Source organism: Gobio gobio (genome assembly GCF_949357685.1).
Source record: "Gobio gobio genome assembly, chromosome: 19".
NCBI lineage: Eukaryota > Metazoa > Chordata > Actinopteri > Cypriniformes > Gobionidae > Gobio > Gobio gobio.
In genome coordinates this window covers 44,123,508-44,140,424 of record NC_137112.1, presented here as the reverse complement: position 1 = coordinate 44,140,424, position 16,917 = coordinate 44,123,508, and the positions used below count along the sequence as shown (strand labels likewise).

The following is a 16,917-nucleotide window of genomic DNA, read 5'->3' as shown; positions in this document are numbered from 1 at the left end:
AAAGTATAAAAGTAAAAGTAATGTAAGGGGAAAAAATGCCATTAAAAGGGGTAGTTCACCCAAAAATGAAAATTCTGGCATCATTTACTCACCCTCAAGTTGTTCCAACCTGTATGAGTTTCTTTGTTCTGAAGATTGAAAAATGTTTGTAAGCAAGCAGATTATATGCAACCATTGACTGCCATAGTATTTTCCTCTACTATGGCAGTCAATGGTTGCTCTATCTGCTTGGTTACAAACATTCTTCAAAATATCTTCAGAACAAAGAAACTCATACAGGTTTGGAACAACTTGAGGGTGAGTAAATGATTAAAGAATTTTCATTTTTGGGTGAAGTATCCCTTTAAGGACAAAAGATTAGGCCGCGCCACAGTGCATAAATTTTTCTAAAGGCCATAATGACTATAATGTTATATTAAAAAGTTAATGTTGAACATTTTTAGATGCACTTGGCTATGCGTTTCAGCCGCATATATTCCCATTGAAAATGAACCCATTTTAGGACAATGCAAATACATTAAAGAACCATATGTGTACTACTAAGCATTAATGTGTTTCATGGAGCGGAAGATTTGATGACTAGTTGCCTATAAATATTGTAAAGGTGCAAAAAGTCAAAATTCAGAGGCATGTTATCAATAACCATTTTTTGAATGTGTGATTAGTGTGGCCAGATTTGGTAGACGATTTCCAGCCCAAAAACCTCACCAAATGTACATTTATATATATATAGCCTATTAAAAAAAATGGTTATTGATAACATGCCTGGTTATTGATAACAATTTTGACTTTTTGCACCTTTACAATACTTATAGGCAACTAGTCACTCCAAGAAAAAAACCCAAAACTTTAACTGCGTTAAGATAATATTATTTTATTGCCATACCAATCAATGTTGATAAGTAAGTTACCATTTTATCTCCTTAAAACATAACATTGATGATTAAAAAAAAGAGAAAATCCCAGTAAAACGGATCAAATATGACTATATGTCCAGGTAGAAACTGTCAAAACGGCTATCCCTCAGAAAAACACATACATAATTTTCAATGTCAACAGTAAGAAGCCAATTTACGTGCAAAAAGTGCCCAATATAGAGATTGGAAAAAGCAATGTAATAAACAGGCATTTCACACGTTAATGCACACACCACTGCCAAAATGCGTAATTCATTGATACTGTACAATAATCCGTCAACAAATAAATAACAACAATGCGCTTACCTTTGTGTTGCACTTTGCTTTGACAAAACTACAGTATGTCTTTCGTGAAGTACATGGCACATGCACTTAGCACAGTCAAAATGGCTTAATCGTTGATCTAAACCTCTTTCAGCAGCTGTCGGGGTTGTTAGTTGCAGATGTCCAAAGTGTGTATGATGATGGACAGGAGTCACGGTTATATTTATAAAGAGTCTTCGAGTCACAGGTGTAAGTCACGCTTGAGAGTTGAGTCACTCTCCCACTCTTTACTGTAGTAGAGATACAACTTACTATATGCCACTGTCATAGTGATCACTGGAATATACAGCTACGGGTTATCACGCTTCACGCTAAAAACCCGGCTAAAGTCATGAATGAGCACGTCTGCCTGCTGATCAAAACGGCTATCCCTCAGAAAAACCCTCAGTCTGTTGCGGATCCCAGCGCGTTTCCCGCGGTGTTTTTTGAATCTTCGCCGTCGACTCGAGTGGCCATTGTTCAACTCGGCGTCCCGGCGAATCTCAGATGGAAGATTGGAGAAAGTGTCCTGAAACAGGTCAGTGTAGCGGTAACCAATTTCCATGATATTTCAAGATGTAGTAGTCAAGATGGCGCCGCCGTGCTCGGTCGCCGTTCAGGTCGCTCCGCTAAGACTTTGCTTTTATTTATTATTCTACTCTCTTTTACTCTCTATTTTTTCCAACGGATCATCTGCTTTGATCTGTTACGACAGCAAAACACTTCTGGAAATTGGTTACCGCTACACTGACCTGTTTCAGGACACTTTCTCCAATCTTCCATCTGAGATTCGCCGGGACGCCGAGTTGAACAATGGCCACTCGAGTCGACGGCGAAGATTCAAAAAACACCGCGGGAAACGCGCTGGGATCCGCAACAGACTGAGAAAAAGAGCATTCAGTCCTCCTCTCCCGAGCATTTTGCTCGCAAATGTCCAATCCTTGGAGAATAAGATGGACGATCTTAGAGCCAGGATAAGTTTTCAACGGGACATGAGAGACTGCAACATCTATTGTCTGTCCGAAACATGGCTCACGCCAGCGGTCCCGGATACAGCCGTGACGCCGTCCGAGAACTTCTCTGTTTTTCGGATGGACAGAACAGCCGAGGCCGGGAAATCTAAAGGCGGTGGAGTGTGTTTCATGATAAACAAGAAATGGTGCGATCCTAGGAACATCTCCATTCTTTCGCGATCCTGCTCGCCTCACTTGGAACATTTAACTCTCATGTGCCGGCCTTTCTACCTGCCGAGGGAGTTTTCCTCGGTCATCGCCACTGCCGTTTATATTCCACCACAAGCAGACACGGGGCTGGCTTTATCTGCCCTCCATGATGTGACCAGCGGCTTCATAAACAAACACCCCGACGCTGCTTTCATCGTCGCGGGTGATTTTAACAAAGCAAACCTAAAGAAAGTATTGCCAAACTTTCACCAGCATGTCTCCTGTTCCACACGAGGAGCAAACACACTGGATCATTGCTACTCTCCGTTTAAGAACGCCTACAAAGCTCGTTCACAGCCAGCTTTTGGCAAATCGGACCATGCCGCCATTTTCCTCACACCGGAATATAAACAAAGGCTCGTTCAAGAGCCCCCGGTGAGGAGGGAAGTCAAACGCTGGTCATCCCATTCAGAGATCACGCTACAGGCAGCTCTTGATGACGTCGACTGGGACATGTTCCGCGCGAGTTCTGAAGACGTCAGCGAGTTCACAGAAGTGGCGCTCTGCTTTATTAACACACTGACAGAGCAAGCCACACAAACAATAACTATAACGTCCTTCCCTAATCAGAAACCGTGGGTGGACAGTTCAATTCGCACTGCGGTAAACTCGCGCACCACCGCTTACAATGCCGGTCTCCTAACGGGGGATATGAGGGAGTACAAAGCTTCATGTTACGCCCTCCGGCGCGCCGTTAAAGCCGCAAAACTCCGCTATAAAGACCGAGTGGAATCTCATTTCCAACTCAACGACTCCCGGCGGATGTGGCAGGGACTGAGAACCATCTGTGCTTTTGGAACTAAATCCTCTGCAGAGGTGAGAGCTGATCCGTTACTGGTGAACGAGTTAAACTCTTTCTACGCTCGCTTTGATGGTAATCGCGGCAGCGCGACTCCGGCGAGTGACGCGTCAGAGAGAGTCCCTCAGAGCAGCAACGGTCACGTGATCTCTGTCTCGGAGGACGAAGTTCGGAGGGCACTCAAACGTGTGGATGTCAGGAAAGCTGCTGGGCCGGATGGTATTTCAGGTCGTGTTCTGCGGTCCTGTGCTGATCAGCTCGCAGGGCTCTTTACATCCATATTTAACGAGTCCCTTGCTACATCTGTTGTCCCCACCTCCTTCAAACGATCCTCCATCATCCCTGTACCTAAGATCAGTAAACCCTCTTGCCTAAATGACTATCGTCCAGTGGCTCTCACATCTTTAGTCATGAAGGTCTTTGAGAGACTCATTAAAAACAACATTTGCTCCTCCATTCCTGACACTTTGGACCCTCTTCAGTTTGCCTATCGTCCCAATAGATCGACTGAAGATGCCATTTCTCACGTCCTTCACTCCTGCCTCACTCACATCGACAGCAAAAGTGGGAACTATGTCAGGCTGCTATTTATTGACTATAGCTCAGCCTTTAACACCATAGTTCCCATTAAGCTAACACACAAACTCCTGGATCTAGGCCTGAATTCTTCTCTCTGCCTCTGGATTGAAGATTTCCTCACTGGCAGACCCCAGGCGGTGAGAGTAGGCCAGTTCACCTCCACCTCCATCACCCTGAGTGTTGGAGCTCCACAGGGCTGTGTGCTGAGTCCCCTGCTCTACTCTCTCTACACCCATGACTGTTTGTCCACACACAGCTCCACCTCGATCATCAAGTTTGCTGATGATACTGTTGTCCTGGGTCTCATCTCCAACAACAATGAGACGGCATACTTGGACGAAGTGGAGCAACTGACATCATGGTGCCAGGACAACTGTCTCTCTCTGAATGTTAACAAGACCAAAGAACTGATTGTGGACTTCAGGAAGAGACAGCATCGGTCATACTCCCCTCTCATGATCAGCGGGACACCGGTAGAGAGAGTGAGCAGCTTCAAATACCTGGGTGTGAACATCTCCGAGGATCTGACCTGGACTACACACATCCAGACACAGGTGAAAAAAGCCAGGCAAAGACTGTACCACCTGCGCCAGCTGAGGAAATTCAGGGTTTCACCAGCCATCCTGAAAACTTTCTATCGAGGGGCGATAGAAAGTGTCCTGACTCAGTGCATCACAGCGTGGTACGGGAACAGCACCAGTCACGACTGCAAAGCCCTGCAAAGAGTGGTGCGCTTATCCGAGCGCATCTCAGGCTCAGCTCTCCCGTCTCTGCAGGACATCTACACCAAACGCTGCAGAGGTAGAGCTACTAAAATCATCAGAGACATTAATCACCCTGCAAACTCTCACTTCACCCTGCTGCCATCTGGTAAGCGCTTCCGTAGCCTGATGGCAAAGACTGAAAGACTCAGGAGGAGTTTCTTCCCCCAGGCCATCAGACTCCTGAACTCAGTCACGTGACTTCACTTCACCCCCGCACACACATAAACATACAGTTTTTTAACATTAACATCCACATACTGCAATTGCACTGCACTTTACGTTCCTATTGTTACTGCGTAACAACCTGTAATAAACCTTGCACATTATACTTCTTTATATATACATATTATATATTTTATGTTAACCACTTATTTTTAAGTCTACAGTTTATCTCACTTATCATCCACATATTTTTTATATTTTTATTTTTATCTTATTTCCTATTTTTATCTTTTACTTGATTTATTTATAATTCTACTTATGTTAATACTTTTTATTCTAACTTTATTCTATTTCTATTTAATTTCTTGTAACTGTTATTTGCACTGTCCATGGAGCGGACCTGTTTACATTTCACTGCCAGTTGTATATTGTGTATATAACTGTGTATGTGACAAATAAAACTCTTGAATCTTGAATGGTTTGTGTTTATCCTTCTCATCCAACCACAATCAAATTCACTCTATCCGGATGGCGCGATTTATCTGGATACAGTGGATAGTTTCTTTTTTATGACAAGCCGGAATGAAAACATGCCGAAATGGAATACGAGTAACGAGGCTATTTTTAAAATGTAAGGAGTAGAAAGTACAGATAATTGCTTGAAAATGTAAGGAGTAGAAGTAAAAAGTAGGCTGAAAAATAATTACTCCAGTAAAGTATAGATACTCAAAATTTCTACTTAATTAAGGTAACGAAGTATTTGTACTTCGTTACTTGACACCTCTGACTTTTACCATCTCTAATTCAGCACATGTCTGTTCACCTACCCCTAACCGATAAACAACTTATTATTAAACACACGTTAGACACTTTATTTCCATTTTTTTTTAAATATTTTCTTAATTTTTCTGTCTTTCTGATCTGTGATGGGAAAAGGGATCAGAGCGAGTTTGTCAAATGGCGGATTCAAACCTCAGGTCGATTTGTGTCAAAATGTTCTGCCATGCGCTTTACCCCTACACTATTGCCACTATAAAAAAAGAATAGTTGTCTTCCGTAAATTTGTCTGGCCCAACCAGATGTTTAGTAAATGTAACCCCTCCTGTTCGAACCGCCCTCTCTAAGCGGGACTCGAACCCGAGTCCGCCGGCATGAGAGTCAGACGCTCTAACAAGTAGGCTAAAGGCTACAACCTCTAGCGTCAGTCGCTAGAGCGTCTCTTGAGATCAGAGGAGTGAGGTTTACTCGCACAGCACCCACTAGCTGGCCTCCGTTACATAAACAAGGCAGGCTATTAATGTAAGTGGCATCTACTCCAATAAACTTTTTCTGGGGGAGGACCCACCCACATTTTTTTGCTTTCAACGCCCATGGAACTACTCCTTTAAATTAGAGAGATCAACAAATTATCATAGTTATAGTAAGAATTTAATTGTATAGCCCCGTTTCCACTGAAATTACCCGGAATAATTTGTACCAGGAACTTTTTTTCCCCCAGACCTGCGACTGCAAATTAGTCCAGAGACGTGGGACTGTGCGCGACTGCTCCTCCCAGTCAGCGACGGACAGGAATCATTTTTGCGCGGCACAGTCTGCAACAATAACAAGCATGGAGGAGATGCAAGCAGCTCTGCTTTTGCTGGTTATGTATTGGTTTACCAAAAAGGTCATTATCAAAACGGCGGAAAAGAGACTAGCACTGATACTAAAGCGTATTCTAGAAGCTCGTAAAGCTAGATTTAAAATAAGACAACGTATGTTATTATCAGCTATTACGGACATTGAGATGGCTGAGACGAACACGCGCCATTGGACAGAAAGAGCAAGATATTTACTGAACGTAGAAGGAACCTCGCAAAAGACTTAAAAATGCCGGTTGAAATAAAATGCTACGTGAGCTCAACCAATCAGCATGTTCAGCATCCAGTCCCACCCCCGAAAGTTCCTGAACTTTGAAGAAGTTCCTGGGAAAAGTTCCTGCGGTGGAAACGCGGCTAATAGCTATCTAATTTAATTCTTACTTGTAAAAATGCAATTATGACCAATAATGCTGGGAACATTTTAAGCTAAAACGGCTTGCCATACTCGGTGATCCTGTATCTCATTCATTAGGTTTTACTTAATCCTTATAGTGACTTAATGGTGAGTAATTGCATATAGGCCTACTAGTCACTGGAATAAGTAGTATTACTATCTAATGTCTAGTCATGATTAGACCAGGACCATAAAAATAGATAGGCTATAGTTAAAGAAATAAATGTTAAATCACGGTTGGACCATAAAAATAGACAGTAGTTGAATAAATAAATGTTTAAACCTCTCGTCAGGCTATGTGGTGTGAAAACTTAATGAATCCCAGTCGGTGAAACAGGATCAAATCGGTTCCAGTTGACGGGGATTAAACTAATGTTATTTTAAGAAACCCTTAATAACGCGATTAACTAGGATTTGCAGCAGGTGATCCTCTTGACACTTTCTGTCATCATGTGTTTGTTATTGCAGACGTGTGCAAAGAAGTGGTATATGGAATTAGATATGTATATTTACACATCTTTAATCTATATTTTCCTGCCGTCACTACACAATTTTGATTTTGAGACGAACGTTTGTTTTATTCTCTAAACTCACCGGCCTGTTCTCTAATTGGCTGCTGCAGGAGGAAACGATAATGATTGGTCGAAGGTTTCACTATGTACAGTACTGACGTACATCAGCTCACACACACAGTGACACTGACACGGTAGAAGCACGTGAACCTGCAAAGCTGAAATCTAACGCGTTTCTGTGCACTAAAGGTAAGCTTTATTAAGGCATGTTTCAGGCTTCATACTGTATAACAGATTTCTGTTATTGAGTATTCTTAAGATTTTAATAAATAAAGAATTTTAAGCAGAATAGTAAATTAACTATGCAATTGTAAAATAATGTGCTGAAATGTATAAACTAATATGGGATTTAATTTATAGCACTTGCTCTTGAGTTTTTCCAAGTTGTTCTGCAATATTGATTATTTACTTAAAGGGACAGTTCACCCAAAAATGTAGATTCTGTCATCATGTACTCACCCTTATGTTCTTACAAACCTGCATGAGTTTCTTTATTCTGCTGAACACATAAGAAGATATTTTGAAGAATGTCGGTAATCAAACAGTTGACGTTAGCCATTGACTTCCATAGTAGGAAAAAAAAATACTATGGAAGTCAATGGCTACCATCAACTGTTTAATTACTGACATTCTTCAAAATATCTTCTTATGTGTTCAGCAGAATAAAGAAACTCATACAGGTTTGAAACAACTTGAGGATGAGTAAATGATGACAGAATTTTTATTTGTGGGTGAACCAAGTGTCCTACCCAAAAGTGTTAAAACACTGTGAATTCATTTCTAGTATAGCCTGACAGTGAGAGCTTCACACACCCTTGTGAAACAGATAACAGTGTTCTTTATAGTGTAATACAGGTCATATATCCTGTACATTATACAGTCACGAACTTGAAGAAGATGAATTCTCTAGAGCTACATCAAAGACATTATGGTGTGTCAAAGGGCATTTTGGCGTTACACTTAAAAAGAACCAATCCTCTGATTAACACTTTTATAAGAAAAAGCCCAGTATGTTTATTAGCCCATGTCTGTAAAAATGGACTTTGCCTTTACAGCCATTGAGATATGGTTCACTGATTACGGTTAAATTATTACAGCTCTTTAATATAATGTTCTGAAAGCAAGTGTCCTACTGATGATAGCTTTATTCTTCATCTAAAAGCAACAACCCTTTTCTTATATCCACAAAGAAAACCTGTTTGCTGTTATATTTGCTTGATATCACACAATATATACCATCACCGAAAGAAAAAAATGCGTTATCATCATCTACGTCATTTTGAAATGTATGTTTTACCTAGCAACTAATAAAGCAGATTGTATTGACATTGTTCTTGCTGATCTTTTTTATAAGATGGAAGCTGGAATAAATGAAACAATTTCTACTAAATAATAATAAAGAATTAAACATGATGACCGTTTTTAGCGTTATCTTTAAACAAACCGATGATTCATTGTCTTCCATTCATGCCGGACTTGATCCAACTAAAGAAGCTCAGTGTAATGTCTGCTGTAATCTCACTCAACATGATCTGATCATTTAATATACCATACACAGAAATACAAATATAACTGCTGGCTCTTTTAACCCTAAAGCCATCTTCTGGACAAATGAGGGCAAAATCGTTTTGTTTTGTTTTTTTTAAATACTTTCCTTAATCTGAGCGGTACAAGGCTTGCCTACTTTTCCTAAATTTGCCACCTGAACACACACACAAAAAAATTGACTCGATTCTATAATGTTAAGTGCTTGAAATAAAAAAAGTCCTTAATCCCGCCTTTTAGGACAAAAATGGGCACCCATAGGAATGAATGTAGAATTTGTCCAATAAAATTCAATAAATCCAACACAATGCAGATCATACATACACACAAATGAAGGAGTGAGCCTATACAACATTCTCAATGTGGCAAACACTCACACACAAACACACACACACACACACACACACACACACACACACACACACACACACACACACACACACACACACACACACATCCACATATGCATTGCATTGAAAGCCATTGAATTATTTTTTTATTTTTGTCAAATAAAAAACAGTCAATCACACATACACAAACAAGGGAATTAAATGAGCCAATAACTGGGCAATTAAAAAAAAAATTGTTAAAACATTGGTTTACAGAGTTCAGCCCATATGTAGCCATTGAGTTCTATTGCCATCTAGTGGCTATTGATATTTTTTAGCTTTAAAAAGAAATTAAAGGGTTAGTTCACCAAAAAATGAAAATTCTGTCATTAATTACTCACCCTCATGTCGTTCGACACCCGTAAGACCTCCGTTCATATTCGGAACACAAATGAAGATATTTTTGTTGAAAGCTGATGCTGAGAAAGGCTTCAGATAGGCCTCCATTGGCATTCAGTACATTTACACTTCCAAGACCCATAAAAGGCACTTAAAACGTCGTTACAAAGTCCATCTCACCACAGTGGCTCTACAATAATTTTACGATGCGACGACAATAGTTTTTGTGCACAAAAAAAAAATCAAAATAACACCTTTATCCAACTTGTTTTTGTCTTCCGTGTGTGCCTCCACGACGCATGCGCGAGAATATGATGTAGCGCCAGCGTTCGGGAATCCATGAAATGCGCACTTAAGCCCCATTTTGAGAACTAAGCCGAGACCTAAAGCACGATCAATGTAGAATTCAACAGTTTAGATACGCGTGTCTTCCTCTGCTTGTAAACAAATCGCTTCTGGGTCATGTGTCCGAACGCCGGATCTGCGTCATATTCTCGAGCATGCGTCGTGGAGGCACACACGGAAGACAAGAACAAGTTGGATAAAGGTGTTATTTAGATTTTTTTTTGCGCACAAAAACTATTGTCGTTGCATCGTAAAATGATTGTAGAGCCACTGTGGTGAGATGGACTTTGTAACGACGTTTTAAGTGCCTTTTATGGGTCTTGGAAGTGTGAATGTACTGAATGCCAATGGAGGCCTATCTGAAGCCTTTCTCAGCCATCAGCTTTCAACAAAAATATCTTCATTTGTGTTCCGAAGATGAACGGAGGTCTTACGGGTGTTGAACGACATGAGGGTGAGTAATTAATGACAGAATTTTCATTTTTGGGTGAACTAACCCTTTAATACCATCATAGATGTCACCAAAGTCACCACATTTTTAGGTTTTGGCTCTCTGGACTTGCTGATATGTTATACTGAAGTTAAAGAAATATTAAATATAACATAAAAATAAGCATATTTTACATTAAAAAAGATGGTACTTTTAGAGGTAAATAAATTCATTAATACCCCAAAATCACAAAAAAGGCATAAATTGATAGAATCAATTTTATCAAAGATGGTGATATAACATTTATAAAAAATATTTTTGGAATCACACTGGTCCACCCAAATGTGTCCATGAGGGCGGGATTAAGGGCTGTTATGTGAGGGTGGCTTGAGGGTTAAATTCATGACATTTTTGCTATATGATTGTTTTTAATTGCTCTGCAAATTTGCAAACTCTTGCAGTTGTGCATATCAAGACACTCAATTTGCATTTTTTACATTCTATTTTTAGGGGAAATGCAGTTTCATCAACACATTTAAAGAACTTTGAATTCATATCAGAGTGGAGGTTATCATCATTTGCTATGCCGATACGTGACATGTGGCAAGATGGCAATGTCCTTGACTCAGCGGGAGAGATTGACAGTAATGGCAGCTGTGACAGCATGGTCAGCTTCAACTCATGCTTTGTAAGACATACTTTTATTCTATGAATTTGAAGACACACTGTATATAATGTAATGATACATCTACATCTTCAGTTGTTTTGATGTGTATATATATCTTGAAGGATTTGTGGAAGAAACATTGTTAAAGGGAAAGTTCACCCAAACATTTTTTTTCTTCTGGGGAACATACAATATATGTTTTTTTTGTCCTACAATGAAAGGGGTTCAATATTGTTTTGGACACCATTGACTTTCATTGTTTATACAAAAACAGACAGATACAGTACCCGAACTCTGCTTCTCTGTTTTACATGTTATTTTCAACAAACCATATTATAGATGCGTATGCGTCGTCAGATTTGAGATGTGGGGAAAAGTGCGCCTTTTTTTTTTTTTTTTTACTGAGAACTGTTACACCCTTGTCTGGCTATCACCAGACCAAGCTTAATTTAAGATTGAACATTGGTCTGGGGAGTCTGCTCTGTATTTTCTACTGCACAAGAGGCGTGAAAAACAAGCATAAATTAAATGACTCTGTACGCTATTGGATAGTCCTTCAACCAATCAGACCACAAGAGGCGTGATCAACGGGCAACGACCCATCGCTTCTCTATCCATCATCATGTTAAACCCGCCAATAGCGCGGCAGGTGGATAAGCCAGTCTGTGACTGCTTCCCGCAAAAGTGTAACAGAAGCAGGATAAATGAATGTACAGGTTTCCAGACTGAGAAAGATCGCCGGCAGATCAGGCTAGTTACACTCCTATTATGTACATCAAATATTATAACCCAGTTTTGTTTCAGAGCGATGAAAATCTGGAGTATCTCTCTGCTGAGGAGAAGGCTTGTCTCATGTACCTAGAGGAGACCATTCAGTCACTGGACATGGAGGATGACAGTGGCCTGTCCAATGACGAGCCTGATCAGCTGCCAGCTCGAGGAAATGTGGCTAACAAAGCGGCCGACCTCTCCGCGTCAATAGGACTCAAAAAGGTCCCTAGTCAAGGTGCGTTATACAGTAGCTCTTTTAGTATTTCTAACTCCTAACTATTTCTGACAATACACTAAAATACATTTCTTGATTGTAGATGTGCCTCAAACCCAATTCGAAGGTCCATTGTCATCTAGCAGCTTGGTGCAAAATGAAATTCTGAATTATATGGTCCCTACTCCATTTGTCCTTGCGAACCGTACCTCGCAAATTCAAAGCAGACCTGGATTAGCTGCATCCCAGAAAAAGGCAGCACCTAAAGTGGCTTCTAAAAGTGACCAGCTCCATCAAGAAGCTCCACGAGTTCCCTCAGAGGTCAATGTGGTTGGGATGCCACCTCTGCGTAAAATCGAAGGCGGTAAAGATACAGTGGAAGAACAACAGAATAATGAACAGCCAGAGAATGTGGCACGTAGAGGACCCCTTTCGTATGAGGCTCTGGTGAAGCTGCGCAAGAGTGCATCGATGCGGAAAACCAATGCAACTGAAGAACAGCAGGTTTCTACAAATATCGATATTGTGGGAAGCACATCTGGATCCCAAACTCTTAGCTCCAAGCCTGCTCCTCCACCTGTGGCCCCTAAACCTAAAATGAAAACCCCACACAAAGTCCCAATGAACCAGGAAGCAGCCTCCAACCCTAAGATTGACCCGACCATGCCTTGCTCTGGGGTCTTGACTGTAGATCAATTAATGAACCCAGAGAAAGTAAGAGTGGAGGCTCTTTGCAAGTTAGGCCTCCTCAAGGAGGATACACAGAACCCAGTCTGTCAACAACTAAACTCTCAATCCCCAGCAAACTTGGAGCAAACCCAGACCACAAGTGAAAGTCTTGCTTCAAGTATCCCTGCAAGATCTGGAGTACAAATAAACCAGCCAATACACCAGAGGTCCGTGGACGATCTTTCCACAGGTTCTTCACCTCCGAAACATGCAGATACGACTTCACTGGGGAAATCTGCCGCACTGGAAGACACTGGTTCTAACATCACTAACAAGTCATGCTCCTCTACAACAGGGAACAAGAACCATACTAAAGACACTCAAATGTATGCTAACGACTCAACACCCAGAAAAGGGGCATTGCAAGTATCATCATCTCATTCCAAAGGCTTGAACGTGCCGGTTCCCAGCATCGGAAGGGATCGGAGAGAGGCATTACGAAAGCTTGGACTGCTGAAAAACTGAGATTTGTTGACTGTATGCTCTACGGTTTTTAAACAGAAGTTGCGATTATCTCTATTGTGAATGAAACGACTTCTCAAACAAGAACAAATGTCGGCCGGGACTGGTTGGTTTGCTTTTGCTGCGATCTCATGTGTGCCAGGTGCTTTTAAAACATTGATCCGTTTGAACATCCCGACCAACATCAGCTCAACCAATGTCGTGAGTTTCGACTTTCTACGGCGCAATGGTCTTTATTTTCGCAGTTCCGTTTGGTAGCACTAGTGGCACAGAAATTGCACTCTTCCCTTCTAGCAGTTCAAAGGAACACAGTGTGGCACTTTAGAGACGAAAGGTGCGGTCATGTTAGCGAAATTTCGATTAGGGAGCAGTTCCATTGTCTATTGTCAATAGTGTTCAATGCATGAAGCACAGCTCACACAGAAGTCGCTTTCAAACCAAGCAGCTTTTTTTTTTGGTGAACGCAGTGAACTCATGATCACACGGATTCTTATTGAAACAATGGTGAATGTGATCGCACCTTAACACCCAGATGCCTTTGTTTATTCAGAAATGAAGATTACTATACAGGGTGTGCTTTTCCAGGTGAACTGAAGTATATTTAATTTCGAACTGGCTGTAAGTAGATTAGCCTTCAATTACTCTTTGATCGTGCTATTGAAAGCTTCAAATCTGTCTGTATGAATAAGCCTGTTTTACAAATCAGTTTTTGTTGTTTTTTCAAATACAATTGTCTTCTGTACCAGAGACCGGTGAACCCGAGGAATCCTGTCTCGCGAAGATCAGCTATCAGTCAAACTCCTCATTTTACACGCCGGTCAGTGAGATCTGACACAGCACTTCGGTGGATTAGTGCATTAACAGACTGGTGTTCATGTTACCCGGCCTCTCAGATTCATCTGTCATTAAAGTTCTTTATCTCGGAATGTGACCCAGTTCATGACTTACACTGAGAATGGTTCCTTCTGTTTGTATTGACTCAGTTAACAGTTGCCCTTTCACGGTTGCTTCTCTAGTCGAATCCACACCATAATGCACACGGAAAGCAGCAATAAATGATGACAATGTTTAACCACAGAACACACATTAATAAAGAAATGATTTCAGCATAGAATGTCTCATTTGGTTTCTGTTTGTCTGGTTGCCGTGCTCTATTATCAGAAAGCGGAATAATGCCTAAACTGTATCCAAACACTGTGCATTGCATAGCCAACCATTTTAACCTTTCCAGGTGATAGCAAAAGCATGGTGAAAAATACAACTGGTTCAATGCCAATGCAATTGCAGTAAATTGTATTATGTACCTACCTAAGAAAGTACTGGGTAATGTAAGCGGGGGTAGGTTCAGGGTTAGTACCTAGATATTGTAATTACTATAATAAGTACATAGTATGTACATGAGGAACAGAACTGTAAAATAAAGTGCAAAACTGCTGTCCGTAAGTTTTTTTGTGTTCAAGATTTACAAAAAATTATATAATGAGAACGTACAACATGAATCCGCTTTCCAAATCGTGTTTTTGTCTTACCCTGAATCATTATGGGACACTTATAATAAGTGTTTATATTGGGACTATTTCAGGCCGGTCTGGTAGGAATCGCCGCGGAGGAGCACAGTCCCTGCGTGACTCGCCATAGACATAAACAGAGAGAAGTAGCTCCGGCTGCAATGTTCTTCTGCAGGACGCATGCAGTTCTGTTTATTAACCGCTAGAGCGCAAAAAGTCACGGACTGCAGCTTTACATTACAATACATTATGAACTATGCTAATGTTTTTGGTTAGCCATCAGAGTTTGTGAGTAGGCTGTTAAAAAAAAACCTATTAGCGTATCAAATGATACTCTGCTTGGCCTCAGTCTGATCGTGCTTTTCACTGAGTGGTTTCATTACAGTGATTACTGTCTGCTGGGCACAGGAGGTCACTACCACTATTAGGTTTTTAATCAAAATAGCATCTACTTAATCGACTAATGCCAGAGCGAATGAGTAATTTACATATGTAAAGAAATTATGTTAATATTTTTAGGATTTATCATACCTACTTGTTTTGAGTCTAGCTACAAGAGATGAATCACCAAAATGCCCAAAAAAGAAGAAAAAAAATGTAAACAACACAAAGCAACATTTGCAACCCATTCTTTGTTCTGCTGAACACAAAAGATGATATTTTGAAGAATGTTTGTAACCAAGCAGATAGAACAACCATTGACTACTATAGTATTTTTTCCCCTACTATGGTAGTCAATGGTTGCTCTATCTGCTTGGTTACAAACACTCTTCAAAATATCATCTTTTGTGTTCAGCAGAGCAAATAAACTCATACAGGTTTGGAACAACTTGAGGGTGAGTAAATGATGACAGAATTTTCATTTTTGGGGGAAACTATCCCTTTAATTGTATCCCTTAAAAATTCACTTAAAGGTGCAGTATGTAAGATTGACAGCTAGCGGTTGAAATGGGTACTGCAGTCCAAATTCAAAATATTGGAGTTTGTCGTGTCCCCCGCCTCCTCCTCAGACTCGACGCTCACGTGGGTTGCCAGATTGAGGACATGTAACAGGAACGAGCGCAATTGACAACGGAAGGCGAGGAGTTTACACACTGTAAAAGCCTGTACACACCGGGACGAATATCGCGCACGCTTATCGCCAGCGTTTTTCGTGATGTTTCTCGGTGCGTCTTGAGTGTTCACGCCCAAGCGATTTTCACTGGCGATGCGCTGAGTGAACGCGCACATTCAGTAGATGGCGCTCCCGGGACACAAGGTGGTGCTGCGCCACTTTACGCTTCTGACACTCGCTTGTCACACAGAAGAAGAAGAGAGACAGTGGGTGCATTCCATTCGACAGGGTCCCTACGCACTGTTCACTGCTCCCTACTCCCTGAGCACGGGATATCAGTTGAAGTGGACTTCGCTGACAATAATCACTAATTTGGAACGCCCTGCAACGTCATCAAAGAAAAGCAACGACGGGTGAAGATTATGATATAACATAAATTAATATTGTAATTTACTTTACTTTCAAATTGAAAACCATGTAAGCATATACATTTACAAAATACACAGTATGTATCTAAAAAATATAATCAAAACATTGTCCATTAGTTTTATTAGTTTACTTAAGTTACCTGTATTGACTATGAACAGATTTGAAGCTGCACCTATTCAATATGAAAATACATTTTGATTTGGTTAACTATGTATAAATTTAGGCTATTCTTAATCAATGGTCTTTATAGCAGTCTCATCTCGTGCACTTTCTTTCCCAAGTGCAGCTGCATATAACATTCCTGAGGTAAATAAAGTAAAATATAAAAAATGACAGCCCTCAGGTGCTTCTCAACACTTTTAATTGGTTTACATATTCATAAAATATAACATACGAATGTAACAGTTATTGCCATAACCATTCATAAATACTCTAGTTTGTATAATAACTATGAATATTCAAATGCATATGTAAACTCCTCCATCGCAGAGCTGTTAAAAAACTCTTCCAACCAACGGCTCTGCACCATCATTAGTTCAGACAGGTGATGCATGCGACGCGCAAAGACAGTTGGGTGATTTTCACTCTCTACTTCCTGTGAAGTGATGTATCGATGTTCCCTTCTTCCCTTTCGCCATTCGCAGTACCCTTCGGACTGAACATGTTTGCTCTCTTTGGATTG

The 16,917-nt window shown here is 40.7% G+C and overlaps 1 protein-coding gene across 1 annotated transcript; it reads left to right on the top strand.

Annotated features, from left to right (window-relative positions):
* Positions 1-7,223: 7,223 nt before the first annotated feature.
* Positions 7,224-14,682, top strand: LOC307143331 (uncharacterized protein). The gene is made up of 4 exons (XM_079844814.1): positions 7,224-7,542; positions 10,912-11,089; positions 11,873-12,074; positions 12,157-14,682. The coding sequence occupies exons 2-4, from the start codon at positions 10,985-10,987 to the stop codon at positions 13,245-13,247; spliced, it is 1,398 nt and encodes a 465-aa protein (XP_079700940.1). The 5' UTR covers positions 7,224-7,542; positions 10,912-10,984; the 3' UTR covers positions 13,248-14,682.
* Positions 14,683-16,917: the final 2,235 nt, after the last annotated feature.

Bases quoted from the DNA above. Each gene is read 5' to 3' on its own strand.
- LOC307143331 (XM_079844814.1), top strand. From the start codon at position 10,985: ATGCCGATACGTGACATGTGGCAAGATGGCAATGTCCTTGACTCAGCG. The intron at 11,090-11,872 runs GTAAGACATACT...GTTTTGTTTCAG, and splicing joins TCAGCTTCAACTCATGCTTT to AGCGATGAAAATCTGGAGTA. The intron at 12,075-12,156 runs GTGCGTTATACA...TCTTGATTGTAG, and splicing joins CAAAAAGGTCCCTAGTCAAG to ATGTGCCTCAAACCCAATTC.